The 15,893-nt window shown below is 42.2% G+C and overlaps 2 protein-coding genes across 4 annotated transcripts in view; one reads left to right on the forward strand and one right to left on the reverse strand.

Moving 5' to 3' along the window:
- Positions 1-40: 40 nt before the first annotated feature.
- On the reverse strand, positions 41-9,891 carry acbd5a (acyl-CoA binding domain containing 5a). Its single transcript, XM_062521644.1, has 13 exons — positions 9,708-9,891; positions 9,173-9,298; positions 8,554-8,674; positions 7,687-7,759; positions 7,472-7,586; positions 6,581-6,799; positions 6,017-6,214; positions 4,988-5,082; positions 4,038-4,266; positions 3,208-3,407; positions 2,734-2,784; positions 2,222-2,331; positions 41-1,690 (listed from the first exon to the last, which is right to left on the reverse strand). Exons 2-13 carry the CDS (start codon positions 9,252-9,254, stop codon positions 1,678-1,680), a joined length of 1,506 nt encoding a protein of 501 aa, XP_062377628.1. The 5' UTR covers positions 9,255-9,298; positions 9,708-9,891; the 3' UTR covers positions 41-1,677.
- Positions 9,892-10,232: 341 nt separating this feature from the next.
- The window catches only part of abi1a (abl-interactor 1a), a 61,793-nt gene continuing 56,132 nt past the window's right edge, over positions 10,233-15,893 (forward strand). For 2 of the 3 annotated variants that reach the window (XM_062521645.1, XM_062521646.1), the window contains exon 1: positions 10,233-10,413. In XM_062521645.1, coding sequence (XP_062377629.1) covers positions 10,297-10,413 — 117 coding nt within the window. In that variant the 5' untranslated portion in view covers positions 10,233-10,296. The remainder of the gene's footprint in view (positions 10,414-15,893) is intronic. The other variant, XM_062521647.1, reaches the window with a different exon arrangement.

A 15,893-nucleotide genomic window follows, 5' to 3' on the forward strand; every position in this document is an offset into this window, starting at 1 on the left:
ACTAATCTACTATGCAAAAATGGAAAATCAAGACCAGCAGTAAATTGTTCCAAAACCTTTATTCGTGCTTCAGATTAGCAAACACATGCAAAGATCTGACCACAAGGGGGCAGACTTGGTTAGAAGGCTTAATAGAAAGGATAGTTTCAACAAAAACGCCTTTGTACAACTCTAAGGTCAGATCTACTGCCAATCCAAACAATATTACAGGAATTAATTAAATAGGTATTTATCTGTATATATGTATATTACAATAATACACTTCAGTGCAATTAAAATATTACATTGGTATATCCATACATTATATTATTTATGCTGTACAGTCTCTATTAACAGTATTACACAATTTACACTAATGGAACCAAAAAAACATACAACCATAAAACTCTGATAAAAAGGATATCCATGATCCATATTAGAATTAATAAAATTACATTACTTTTTAAAACTTTCAGTGCACACTCCTACTTCCCCTACTAGTCCAAAACAATTCAATCTCCTGACTCTTTGGGTGATCAGGCATGGATAGAAACGCTCTCGGCAGATAATGAGCAAATATTTCTCTCGGGCAGTATTGCAGGATAAAACCGAACTGTTAATGTTAACCAATCACAGATCTGAAATGTAACTCGTTCTGCTGCTCTGTAAATTGTATTAAATCCCAACTAGGGGTTGAAACTTTGGACTAAACACAATGCGGCTCCATAGATCAATGACTCATGGTTAGCTCTGCAAGCGTATTGCAGTCGGGTTTTGGTGATATTGTCATACTTTGGTTCAGTGAAGTTCCTTGCCTCACTTAGGATATGAGCGAATATTCAGTATAATCTCTGAGCTCTTCTCCTTACTCATAACTCACCAGTCAACACACAATCTGCACACACATGTTAGAACATATCTGTGCACAACAAAGATTTCTGTTCTGTTGATTAGAATTGCTAATAAGAAAACAAACTAGACTGACTTTTTATATGAAAAGAGAACATTCTGAGCAATATTTTAAACACATACAGGGACCTACTCCTGCACTAAAATTGATAAACAGTATCAGCTGATCATGGACACATTACTACTTTTCCTCAATCGCACTAATTGTTCTGTATTTGAACATAATTAACATAAAATGTGCATTAGACCTACTTGAGAGCATTGTTCTCCCCAATACAAAGAAATAATTAGCAGCAAGTTTGTCTGTAAGTTTTAACTGTTCTGGTAATGGATCTCAAACTGATTATTAACTTCAATACATTTCAATGTAGTCATAATGCCCCTGTGATGAATACAAAATCAAACCGCTTCTGAAAATCATCGTATTTCAATTGTTTTTTAAAGTAAATTATACCACTTCCATTACTCCGCACACTGATTTTGTTTTAGTGTTGGTGTCCTTGGTATTTTATATTTCAAGATTTCAACTGAGCATGAGGAGAAATTAAACTTGCGTGATAAGCTGCGACTCTATACAGTAATTCACATGTCCACAAAAGGACTGATTTTAGCTGCAACCTACCACTTGCTACTCTTGATGCCGCCGTCATAGTGCAAAAGCGTAGAGTTAGACGTGAGGGGAACACAAGAAGGGAGGAAACTATCCGAGGCCTGCTACTGAAGAAGGGGCCAGACGGAGCGCTCCTGGGGCTGGCTCGACTTCCTGCGTGGGGAAGCAGGACGCCCTTCTCAGTGGATCCGCCTGTGGGGAGGGAGCAACAGAAGTACCAGTGAAAAGGTTGTACCCCGTAATGTCCCATCTATTAGCCACAGCTTATACATTGATTTTGCAAGATTTCTTCAGCTATGAGGTTATTAATACACGGGGGCAGTTAATATTAATACAGTTTAATTTCTTTTAACTTGCATATAACACTTTGCTGTGGCTTATACTACTATTATAAACAAGAAAATAACATGTATTTGTAGTTTCTACAAAACCTGACAAACCTTCACTCATTAAGTTTGGTTTCCCCTAACAATGTACAATCGTGCCACATTGCATAACTCATACAACTACCAACAGAAAATGGAACATTCTAAAGGGAGTTGAGAGTATATGCAAATTTGTCTAAAAACACACTGAAGAGTTCAGTTCTTCTGTCCAGACTCAGGAAAACATTTAAAAATCTGCATCTACAGTCCCTCAATAATTATTGTTTTCCCGGATCAAAACAGAAGTATTGCTTGGATTCAGTGTATATTAATTGAAGTACACAAAAGCAGTCCCTACCGTCTCCTTCGCTGGAGGTACAGGCGAATAAGCCACTGCGCCACAAACGGCCACACCACTGCAAAGGCCACAGTGCCTGGGGACACTTCAAAGGGCCACCAGGAGGGTCTCTGGGGATCAAACAGAAATATCAGCCTTGAAACCAACCATCAGACAACTTCCAATCAACAAAATACATCGGGGGTGTAAGGAAAAACACATACATTTAGACTTTGCTTTACCATCATCTTTTGTACTTTTTGAGTTATTCTTATCTTTACCATGTCCATGTTAAAATAAAAATACATCAAAGCAATTCTAATGAACCAGAATGAGTTGTTTTGTGTGTGTGTGTGTGTGTGTGTGTGCACAGGGCAGCATCTGATAACAGAGGTTTTGTTGATCAAATCAAAGTGCATCTTCTGTCTTTTGCAGCTGCACGACCCCCACATCAAACACGGAGCCAGACAAAAGCCTCTGGCAAACAAAAACAAAAAGGAATGAGCCAAAGACAATATGTGCAATATGTTTACCTTTGTTACCTGGGGTGACGGAAAGTTCGGAGACAAGGCAAGTGATCGGGCCTGTACAGAGTAGAAAACATGACAACCGCTCAGAGAAATGACCGCTTCCACGGGACTGTTGTGTTGTGTGTGCAGAATTGGAGAACACACAGTAGGGAGGGACGATGCTAAATGTGGGGATCGAGTGTCTGTTCTGGCATTTCACACACTGCACAGAACACAAGAGCATGTTGCAGTGCTCGCGAAGCAAAGTCATTTGCACAATCTTCAAAATACGGTAGCTATTTTTCAAGCACTGGTAGTTCAGTACAGTTAATACCATTTCTAGATGTATTGATCATCATGACTGATAACCAAGTGGCAAATGTGTCACAGCCGAGGGAGTCAGTGTCTTTTGAGTGTACTGCATGTGTGTGGTGTGTAGTGTAGTGTGTGTGTGTGTGTGTGTGTGTGTGTGTGTGTGTGTGTGTCTGTGCGTCCTACCTGAGAGGCAGTCAGGGCCTCCAGAGTGTGTAGCCGCTGTAGCACGCTCTGCATGTCTTCCTGTAGCCTTGCCAGCGCGGTCACTATCTGCTCGTTGATATTCCCTCCAACTGCCCCTTCCGACCCCCAGCGTTCCCCATCCCCCCCGTTGCCCTGCAACAATCCCTGGGCTCCACCACTCGAGGATGAAGATCTGGAGCCTGAGGAGCACAAGAGGAGGGAAATATTTCAAGATGGAGAGTCATGCAGTCTCACTAGGATGCGCAGTGGGGCGAAGGCTGTGTGGACTGGTAGGTAGACTCTTCTCTCTGCTCCTTCATTTAATCTAGTCATGGAAGTTCTATTTTAGTGCAATTGTGTTATTATTTACCAAAAACAATAAATGTAAGCACAAATAAAAGCTAATCTAAACCTTGTAAACCAACAATCCCTCGGAGATCAAGATTCTCCAAGGTCAACATTGTAAACAACAAACTGGTGACTAGTTTGGTTAGCTGACTGGTCTGGTTTGACAGGAAAATCAAGTGATCCAAATGAAACAGGATGTGTCGACTAGATGGCACATTTCCACAATACTACATGTACCATATGGCGTCCTCCTTCACGCTGTTCTAAACATGCATTATGAAATATTATGAAAATAGGAAAAATAGCACATGTGTATAACATCATGGTACAAATTATAATATTACTGTGCAAGAACAGTTAACCCAGTATACCACCTAAACGGCATATTGTTATCGCAAAATGTAAAATCTAATATGCATAAAATAACATAAACAACATATATAATATGAAGCCTTGGCAAAGCAGTTGATCTCAGGCCTCACCTCTGCTCCTGCGGACCAGTGCGTTGTCGGTTCGCTCTGCAGGTGCCCTGTGCCTGTGTGAAGCGCCTGACCCACTCTTCCCGTCCTCCCCGCCTCGCTGGACGCCCTCGGGCCCTGCCTGCAGGTCCTCTGCGTCGGACACGGGTGCGCCAAGCTCCTCGGTGGAGGACAGGGTGCTGTGGTGATTGTCCTCCAGGTCTGGGGCATGGTTGCTGTGCCCCTCTGAGCCCTGCCAGTGGCCAAGGACACACATGAATGTGAAAGGAGTTCTGAGTTCTAATATCAACTGACAGAGACATCCCACTTACATCCCTTGACATCCCACTTCACCCCAAGAAAAGATTTATCCAGTCCATTGTCTGGATGTATAAATGTGTCAATAATATTGTAAAATAAACCAAAGCTTAAAATGCATAAATATACATTTTTAAATAAATAATTAATTCAATTAAATTAAATAATTCATTCAATTATGATGACACAATTATTCATTTCAAGCACAAATAAGCATTAAGGACTTGATCCAAGAGGCTGATGACCAAGTAGCATTTTGGTCACACCATATAAAAGTAGAATCAGGGGCAGCCCTTGCCAAAGTCTTATAACTTGTAAAAAGCTAAGCACAGCATTGTTTTCTATTTCTTGTGAGGCAACACTTTTGTTTTGTAATAAAAGATTTGAGTCCAAGCTAACATTTCCTTGAAGCCTTTAAGGACCACCACGGTCTCACAATATTCCATGTAAAGGCCTATCATTCACCTAAATATGCTGATGACCAGATTGCGCTTTGGGCCTTTAATTTTGTTTCAGAACTCAAAACGTTTTCCTTGTACCTGCCAAGCCTAGCCACGATTGGCTAATCATCCCGACCCCGTTCTTTTTGAGTATGAGACAAGCAAACTGCGGGGGGAAAAAGTGTCATGAAATAACTGAATGAGACCAGCTCTTACCTCCTCCATACCAAACTGGTCAACCGAGTCACAGTAAACCTCACTGTCGGAGTCACTAGCTACATGCTGGTGGCTACACAGGTCCTCAGGGAGATCTGCATGAGAAACCATGTAAACAAATGAGGGAGCCTGTCATGTAAATGTGATTTAGTAACACATGATGGAGGTGGCACACATTGGCACAAAGTGTGTGTGTGTGTTGACACACTGAGCAGCTTATGTGATCACATGTCTACTCCAGAACTTAAACTGAAAAGTGAAGTATCTAGAGACACACACGTTTATAATAGAAAGGTCCAAAGTGCCACTTCTGTCAGGATATTAAAACCCATATATTTTTACATTTTACATACAAAAAGGCTAAATATCTGAAACTCTTCTGTGAACTGTGAGTCACCGTTCAACAGGCATCATGACCAGAACCTCAGCTGTTACTTTAAAACTCAGTCCAAAGATCCTTCATTACTACTTTCAACACTAACAACAGGACTGCTGGCACTGATGAACACTTGCAAGTTATATTGTCTTTTGCCAACATGGCTAACAATAGCAGGGATAGGAGCTGGCTTCACTCATTCTCTGTTAGTTTGTTTTTTACAAATGCTGGACCTCACCTCTTACTAATTAACAAAAAAGAGAAAGCACACTGAAGGAGGTCGTACACAGAAACACATTTGTCCAATAAAACTATTAACTTATGCAAAGTACAGCCATTTCTCCTGTCTGTTAACATAGCTGACTGTGTCATGCACTTCTTACATTCTCACTGGGTGGTCTGACCTGACCTGAACACATCTAAATCTAGCCTGGGTGGCCAACAGTAATAACTGATGTGTTTACCTACTGTATCCTTCACCATCAAAATGAAATGAATGTATAAAACTGAAACATTGTTTTAGAAAACAATGAATAATGTAAAACTAGCTGCCTTCAAAACCATCTTTCAAAAAGTAGCATAATATTGCATATTGTTACATACCCTTGATTTAAATGTAAAGCCAAGCAGTAGTCAAGTGTATGTCTCCTTACCACTGAGATGGCCATTAATCTCCATGGTCCCAGCAGGTAGGCCCATGTCATCTGGCTCCTCTTGCACACCATTCCCATTGAGCGCAGACTTGGAGCTGTGCGTGCCATTGGTTAAAGGGAGGGCTCCATGGGCTGCACTGCCATTGGATAAGGGTGCTTTGGGCTTCCCCGATGACCCTTTCTTTCTTGGTGGTGGGGCTGAAGGAATGAGAAAACTAATTTAATGCATTCACTGATTTATACGTTTTTCGCTTCCTAGGCTCAACATTTCCCATAATCGTGTATGAATACTAAACACAAATAAATCGTATAACTACATGCACATTTATACTACATGTTGTCATTTGCGACGTACTCGTACTCATGAGTGCACCCGATTGTCTGGTAGATAGCACACATAACAGTATTTGCAAGGCAGCATCAAATAGAAACATAATATGGTCTAACCAAATAACATGCTGGCTAACTTCCTGCCAAGCCTGTACACTGAGTTTATGGTCACCAACATTACTACTATAAATCTCACTGTGCACTAACATTTGGTTTCTTTATTAACAAAGCTACCTTTTTTAACTTCTACGATCTCCTCTTCGTCGTCTTCTTCATCTTCTTCGTCGTCTTCCTCCTCCTCCTCCTCAATGTCATCATCTTCCGTATTCTTGATGGCTCTTCTCCTGGCTTCCAATTTGGACATGTGATCGTCTAAAGAGCCGTTCATTTCCATGTTCCTGATGATACTTTTGGTGACTGCCTTGGATGTTTTTCCCATAACATCCCCAAGACCTGTAAAAAGCATCAAAGACGTTCAGTCCTGTCCCATGATTCAACTTCCTTCAAGTCAGTTCAGAATTAAACAAAATATTCCGAAAAATGTGAAATTCCCACGTTCACAATGTAAGCCACTTTTCTATCTCAATCTACAATCATAAAATAAAGACTAAATTACAACAACAATACCATTCACGTATAGGAAGATCTCAATATGCCCAATGCCCAAGACACATGGGCTTTGATGCAAAATGCACTCTAAAAGCACAACTAAAGATTAGCTAACTACCACAACTAAAGATGAGCCAGCTACAACTACAACAACAAATAGTAGCCTGGGCTGCCGCAGGCCTTCGCACTTGCCTTCCAGTTGCCTAGCAAACTTGTTCAGTTGGGCTTGGCACAAAACAAAAGTAAAATGATTAAATCAATCTGAAAAGTGAAATCTGAGAAGTATTTCATAGAAATATACTGCATCAACAAATAAAACTTCCTGAATTATAGGTTCCATATTCAATTACATGTCTTGTTTTACTCTGTTTGTAAACCATATTTAGTAAATCCATATTGTATGGGAGTGTGTAGTAATGGCACTGAATTTCACACATCCAGGGTTGTGGCTGAAGATGTTTAACTTAGTTAACAACATTGTACTGGACCAGAGGAAACTCTTTCCTAGCAACGAACCATCAGAAAGGTCAGACACTTGTGAGATCTTCTTTGCATCCACCATCTCATAAAATGGCCCCAAGACCTTAAGCAGTCTCTCCACTTCATCCGTCACCGGCATGCTCTCCAGAATCTGTCGATTGAACGATTTGGTCAGGTGAAACCATTTCTTTTAACCCCAAAACAAATGTACATATTGAATTGTGCATGTGAATCAAATTAAAAATAATCACCAGTTTCATTTCATCAACATATGCTGTCATGGCCTCCTCTGTCGACATCTCTCCGAGAGCACTCCATGCATCCCTGGGGGGACAGAGAGCAAAGCTGTAGCTGAGGACAATGCACTGGTCAGCAGAAGCAGGCATGTTGTCTCCTTGTCCATGGATAACAATTGTAACTCAAGAAGGAACACAGCTATCAGTAGCATATTTCAAGGACAGGTACGCCGGCTATGAATAGTACTATGCTTTTGAAGCGCTGGTGTTTTAAAAAAATACTGTGATCTATTAACAATCATGATCACATATCTTGCACAAAAAAATATATATTTCTAAATAAAGATATAGAGGCTGTGAAGCCGTTTTCTAGGATGCATCAACACAAATGATAAATGAAACATTTTCGGTAAAGATCATATAATACCTATTCCGTACTGACCACACATAATACCTATTCATCGCTGACACATAATAGGGCCTATCAAAATAGCCAAGAAATATTCGCAAATCTTCAATAGCACCACACTAGAAACAATATGGTGGTCACAACACAAAACTTGTCCATTTCACAACTCAGTCACTGTGTCCCAAAATATTAACTCCACTCGGTTGTCTGCCAGCTGTTATCTATCTGACCTTTCAGTTAGGTCGAGCGCATGAGCGAAAAGTCCACTCAAACTGTGTCAAAGGCAGCCACATCTCGCTGAGACTATTTGCTGTTCTAGTGCAGTCACCACAAGCTTTGTGAAGGAATGCAGAGCAAAGGCACAGAACACATACAAACATTATCTGTCAGATCTGAGTTTAAATACCTAGGCCTACAGACTTAAGGAAGTAAGGACAGAAACTGTACATTTGCTCTCATTTATAATTCTCTACCATTTGACTTTGCCCACTGGGTCCCAAAAGCCTGGCCGGGGAATGTTGCAAGGTCCCTGCGTGGCCTGCTTGTAGTAGCTGTAGAACTTCAACATCATCTCATTCGATGGTTGAAAGGAACCTGGGTGGAGATGGGGCAAAGTCGTGGAAACAGTTGTGAGTCTCAATTAGACCAATTCAATCAAAATAATGGGTTCATAGAAGGAGTTCTCTATAATTATGACGAAGATGATGGATTATTTATAATGATAATTAGTTACAATAATAAATAACTTCATGTTTTGCTAGTTAAATACTTTCATAAGACTTGGAAAAGATCAGTTATATTAATATAACACATTTTATGTCTACATGTCACCCAACACCAAGTGTCCGGCCAAGACATCACAGGGACGACCTCAGATAGTTACTAATCCCCGCAGAATTCTGGCTAATCGTACGAGGGAATGGATCCAATCGAGGTTGATCTTGTAGGCTACACACATGACTCAGAAAATGCGGGCCTACATAAGTTCTCATGTAAGTACAGATCGCAAGGCCAGCAGCCATTCGCCTCTTCAGACTTTGCTTAGCATAAAATCGATTCAAGCTACAAGTTCTTTTTTAAAGAAAATCTTACCGTCCGCAGGTAAACTCTGAATCACTTTGACTGCAGCGTCAAAACGCAGCTCGTGGATTGGTTTGTTGTCATCCGCCATCATGACACAAAATTGAGAGTGTCAACTGATATATGGAACCGTCAAATCTATAATAAGCAAGTTATAACATTACTAGTCAATTCACATAGAGTTATCCACCAACAGATAAGAACGAAACGAAAAAGTAGGAACATTATGGGTTTTGTTCTTGTTGTAGCAACCATGATTGCCACTGGTTGGATACCCTGATAATCCAGATTAAAGCACGCTGTGGACAGGAGAATAATGTCAAGTACCAAATGTTAGCAACGTAATATTACACTCTATCAATCGTTTGGTGACGATTGTTCTCCTGAAAGCAATCCTAACAAAACAAAAGCCAACTGCTCTGCGTTGCAGCAGAATCCGAGGGCATACCCACCGGTCCAACGTTTTGTCTAATGTGTTACACTTTGTGACAAGAGCCTGGTCACGAACAAACATGATCTAGAATGGTATTAGAAGTTAAATTCTTACCATTTGGTGGTCTACTTGCAGTTGAGACGGCGACCTCTCAAATATGTTGGCGATCTGTAATCGTACACAAGTGATACGGATATAATTTCTAGGGAGTTGTAGTTTTTACTTGCGCAATCAACCTCCCTCAGCTCTTGAAATGTGTCTTCATTAATTCTCCTACAAATCCCACAATTCCATTTGGACAACGTCTGGTTCATGGGTTGTGTAGTTTTTTAGAGGGATTTACGAGGTCTCTACAATGACCTACAAAACACACTAACAACTATTCAAACAGTTTCATCAAACCAAGCGCGGCGCGTCGTCAATAGAATGTAATGTAGCGAGTAACATCAATGTATCACTTCAGTGATGCGCTTTAAAACTGTTACTCAAAACTGTTACATCGGGGTTTTGATACATTACGGAAACTTCCTATCCCAGTGTTCCATTCTGAGCATTGATTGCTTGTCAATTTCCGGGTTGACGGTCGTAATGAAAACGAGGCCAGGAATCCCACAATACCAGGCGAGAGAGTCCCTTTTTGTCGGGGCTGAGCTTGTGGTTTTAATCAAAGGGAAGACGGGGAAGCTATGCGGAGAGATGTAAAATGGCAGAGCTGCAAATGTTGTTAGAGGAAGAAATTCCAGCTGGTAAACGAGCACTCATAGAGAGTTACCAGAATCTAACCCGTGTAGCAGATTACTGTGAAAGTAATTATGTCCAGGTAAGTTAGATCTCAGTATTATAAATGTTTGCTCTGAAGCTGTTGTACTACATTCTTTTGTCGTGAGGCTAACGTTACTTGAGGTAAACTGGAGGCAGGAAATAGGGATGACAAGAAAAAGAAGAGTCCCTATAAGATTCACACACAAGCTTGTAAACAATGTATACTTTTGTTTGTTCTTCTCGCTGTCTATTTTATTGACCATAACTCAATACATGCATGGTGACGTCGGCATCCGATATATCCCAATACCCATTCATTTGGCTATAAAACGAGTTAGCTCACTTCATCAGATTTGTTGGTTTACTCAGAGGGTGTGTCTGGTCGGAATTCGGTTTGTGCTTTGTTACAATGATATAAGAAGCCATTAAATATTTTTTGGGGGAAAGTTTGTTGCCAGTGACTGAAGTCTAAAATGAGGTGTGTGAACTTCTACAAATGCGATTAGGCTTCACGGAATGTGTTCCCATGTGACTCAGATTCTTGGTAACATGAATAAAAATCCAACAATTTCTATACAATAGTGTATTCTTTAGTAGAATATTTGATTTCATAAAAGATCTAGTATGCTATTTATTGTATTTGTTACGAGGGATCTTATTCGTCCTAGTGCAGTCTTAAATAGGAGTTTGTGTCAGATTCCATGACTAACATATGAGCAATAGGGTAGTCTTGTGGGATGTTGAGGCATAGTTAATTTTCAGGATTAAAGAAGATGATGATCTATGCTGTAGGCTACAACTATTTCCCACTGCTCACTGTTTCACTCCATTACACCTCTACATTTTGGAAACCAAACATAGACCCATGAGCCAAGTGATGGTAGTGATTTAGTGTGTGTGTGTGTGTGTGTGTGTGTGTGTGTGTGTGTGTGTGTGTGTGTGTGTGTGTGTGTGTGTGTGTGTGTGTGTGTGTGTGTGTGTGTGTGTGTGTGTGTGTGTGTGTGTGTGTGTGTGTGTGTTAAATAATGATGTTAAAAAAAAACGATTTCTGCATTTTGGTCTTATAAGCAGTAGACTAGATGAGATGCAGCTGGATTTTCAATCCAGCGATGGTGATTGATTTCCTGTCAAAAAAAGTCACCTCATTCATAGCAGATGCCAGGCTGTTCAGGTGATTTTTGGTAAATCTGAGTTTGATCTCAGACTGAAATGTTCTCTTACTCAATTACTTAATAGCCTAACTGTTGTGTTATGCCACAACAGACATCTAACTTCTATTTGAGATTAGAATGGTAAGCAGTTCTGAAAATGCTGTTAAAGTGAAAGCTATTCAGGGGAACAAATAAAGTTAGTTGTCCATCAGGTCCAACAGCTTCATGTTGAGAGCCATGCATGTAGTCAATCTACCAAGAAACACAGGCAGGTCTGAGTGACACTCCTTGTGAGTGTCATCATAAAGTGTTCCTTCCTCTTTACCACCCTCTCGCTCACATCCCTCTCAGCTTTTTTTTTTTTTTTTGCCACAGTTGACAGAGGTTCGTTCCTTTGCCTGCTGGCGTGTCTGAGCTTGACAAGGCATGTAGACCGGCAGATATATTCTTCCTGAAGGTTAGCAACTTATAGCCTCTCTCCTGGTGATGCGGATCGGGACGGCGTTTTTGCCTAAGCGTGGTGCCCGATATCCTACTGATGCCACAGGAACAGATGGCAGAAGGTTGGCAAAAGGGATGGTGGGGGCTCTCTACCTCCGGTTAAAATGAACTGCCACTGCCCTATTTTTGATGGTGACAGTGTTCTGTGAGCTAGCAAGTTGTTGTTGTTGTTGTTGTTGTTGTTGTGTGTGGGCATGCTTCAAGAGAACGCCTACTCTTAATGTAACTGTAGCTTACTCTCAGACTAGACTCTCTTTACTGACTCATCACTAGACCTTGCTGTCAATTTCCTGTGTGTAGCTGTTTGACAAAGATTGTGGGGAATGTGAATATCTTTCGGGTGATTTGGCATACTGTAATCATATTGCACCAAGGAAACAACTTGGGCGTAAATGCTGTCTTCAAAAATTGTCACATTATTTTGGTTTGTGTTTGTGTACATCTGTGATGAATGATGTGAAACAAAGCTATTTTTCATTTCGGAGTGTAGTTCCCAGTTTTGTTTGTGTGTGTGGCATCTATGCATTGGTTAGGTCTTTGTAGACAACATAGTTCAGCATTGAACACACTGCCCATACCCAGCTGTGGAAAGCTTAAATGCCTTTGCATACATAAACGTATGAAGGGTCCCAGCCGATTGACTCCTGTCGCTGAGTTGTGAGGGACATACAACCTGACCTGTAGTTCAGTTGGTCTTGGAGGCGGGTCCTCATTTCACCCCACCACCCAAGTCTGAGTGAGCGTCTCTCAATGAGGGCGTTCTTCGACCAACAGAGAATGCCTTCTTGAACTGGTTTGGTTCGGAATTCTTTGAACCTCCATGCTATCTAGTGAACCAGCCCACATTTCCACCATTTTATTATTATTTTTAAACTTAACCAGGATATGTCACCAACAGAGGGTGTTGCATGCATTAATCAAGAGTTAATGATATGCATAAACGAGAGGATGACATGACAGTTGTGCCGTAAAAACAGCAGAAATTAGCTGCGTGAAATGCTGCAGTGTAGTGCTAGTTGACTAGTTTTGTTTACTCATGGTAACAGTTGATCTGAATAGAAAACTCACGCTTCTAGCCTTCTATCCCTCTGATCGGTAGAATGGCAGGCCCACTCCGGTTCGCAGGGAAGAACAACTATGTTTTGCTTCCACCTCCGAACCACAAGTGCTGCATTCTGAATCTGGTTTTGTTTGATCGAAATGCTCCGAACAGTTCAAACGTTGGCTTGCGAACGGGAATAGAACCGGTTCTCTGTCGGTTGAAAAGGACTATGAGTGCATTTTGTATGCACAAGGTGTGCTGTATCCGTATGTAGTGTGACCAGAGAGTGTGAAGGATGGCACAAACAGGGAGATGGGAGGGGATGAGCAGCAGTCCTTTATTCCGGAGAGTCTCTTCTCCGACCATGCTGGTCAGCTGCCCTGCTGTGCAGGCCACACAACCCGAGGAAGCGATGAGCATGTCCCCTGGAGCCAGGCCAGGAGCGGGGAGAGATGCTTCCACTTCACACACCACTCTGTGTCAGAGCCCAAAGTGTGAGTGTGATGTTTTCACACACACACAGACACACACAGACACACAGATCGCTCGCTTGCTTTCTTTCCCTCCCCCCCTCCCTTCCTGTTCTCTCTTTGTCACTTTGATTTGGACTCGTACATATTCACCACAGTCCAAGCTTGGAGGCATTGCCTTCTGTTGGTCAGGGCTATTCATACCCTGTGGCACCTGTCAGCAGTGCATTGCTGCAGGCACAGCTTCACTCTGCCAGGCTTTCACTGCCCTCCTGCCACCTGCTGGGAGCCACAGAACCTGAGAACGCGGCAGCTCTGTGCCAGGGAGCAGCGGATGACGCAGCCCATTGAGCGGGCTGTTTCACATTCTGAAGCTCCCCTGTGTAGCTTTCTTTAGCTCGCTCACTTCTTTGCATGATCACTTTGTTTCTCTTCTCTTCTGCTGTCTCTGTTTCTCCTGCCCGCCCGCCCGCCCGCCCGCCCACCCTCCCTCCTTCTCTTTCCTGATACCACAGTTTCTCTTTCGCCTTTTTCTCCCCCTCTGCCACCTTCTGCTGAGAGGCCTGATGTGTTTTCTCAAGACAGGATGTTGACTTTGTGCTGTTCACAAAAGATCCAGACCCCTGCAACTGAGCATACTCTCATTGGCTCTCTAGTGCATGGCTGTCCCTGGCCTACATGGTGTGCAAGTCTTTGCAGCAGCTAGATGCAGAGTCCAGGCCTTCTGTAGACCGAGACTGAAAATAGTGTTTTTTGCCTGAAATGGGGTCTTTCAGGATTGTCTATTAGAATGAAAACTGCTGGGCTTGCAGTCTACGGGGCCTGTCTCTGGCTTTGAATCTCCAACCGGAATTTCCCGACTATTATTCATTGATTTTGCAAAATTTCTTCAGCTATGAAGTTAATACAGGGGGGCAGTTAATATGGTGTTAGGTGTATGTTTTTTTCTCTTTTAACTTGTATGAAACACTGTCCTGTGGCTTATACACAATGCGGCTTATATGCGGGAAATTACTTTATATTAGTAACCGTGATGGTGAGTCAGAAATGTTTTGTCCAAATCCTCTGGAGAAGCAAGTTTACTCTGAGAAGAGTGCACTGGGGTCGGCTGTCTCAGTCTCAGTCTCAGTCTCAGTCCCCCTGCATTCCCCCCGTAGGAACGTCCTCTGTGTAGAGAGTGGAGAAAGCGTGTTGGGGTTTTGATATCCTTTGCTACTCCAGGTGGGTGTCACACCTCCCTGGGGTTCAGGCTGCGGAGTTCAAATGAGGAAATGATTGTGAATCCCCACACTGTGTGTTTGAGAATCCTGACATGGTATGACATTGGTGCGGTCAGGGAAGATGGCAGCTCGCCTGAAATTAATTAAACTTCAAGGTGAGCTTACGAATGATTGTGAATGTCACAGAGGATTTTTTATTTATTTTTTAGTCTGACACGTGGCCCAGCTACGTTAGTTATTCCACTTATGTGGCTTCTATGAATTGAACCTCAGTAAGGGTGTGTGTGGTCAGTCTCTTTAATTAAAAATAGCCTTATCTTGATTTAGTGTCTGCCTCCACGTATTATAAATGAATTTAGCTTAGATGCTATTTTTAGTTCACCCTTAACCTACGCCTCCAAGGAATCCAATCTATTGCGAGGTAGGCTAAAAAGCGTTTGCGCGTCATTGTTTGTGCGCCAAGTGAACTGTGAAGGTGGAGGGTAGCGCTGAACGGAGAAGGCTCGTACACGGTAACCCATTAGTCGTGTGGGAAGGCCACACCCACGACTGCATTGCTGTCTGGTTCCAAAGTCCGTGAGCAGAGGAAGGCCAAAAGGGAACTCTGTGTGGTTTTGACATGATCATGCTGGTCTTGTGATTTGTGTGTGTGTGTGTGTGTGTGTGTCATATTAAGGGAGTTACCATGGTGTTGGCGATATACAAAAGGCCTCCCAGATGTCACGGAACTGGATCCAGGTCAGAGGGAGAGAGCGATTGCAAGCTTTCTCCACATCAGTCAGGGTGTGTAGTACATTAACCTGATTCAGACGGCAACACGCAGAATATACAGTCCTCTGTAACTGTGTGTTTCTGTTTACTCACGAGAGACAGAAAAACAGATAGATCGACCGACCGACTGACTGACTGACATGACCACAGTGAAGTATGTCCCAGGAAGTGTGGTCCTCCCTAAAAACTTGACAAAGGCTTCCAAGCCGAAACGTTGTTTAATAAACTTTTGGGCATCAGAACAAGAGTGTGCGGTTTCCTCCATCCTCTTTAAACGACTACCGTGACCAGCACCTCGCAAAAAATAGGTGTGCGCTGCTCTCCTTTTATACAAGACCTCCCTGGATCCACCAGCCAGGGTGCAGATCTCCCAGCGTCCCTGT

This window comes from Sardina pilchardus, chromosome 19 (assembly GCF_963854185.1).
Source record: "Sardina pilchardus chromosome 19, fSarPil1.1, whole genome shotgun sequence".
NCBI lineage: Eukaryota > Metazoa > Chordata > Actinopteri > Clupeiformes > Clupeidae > Sardina > Sardina pilchardus.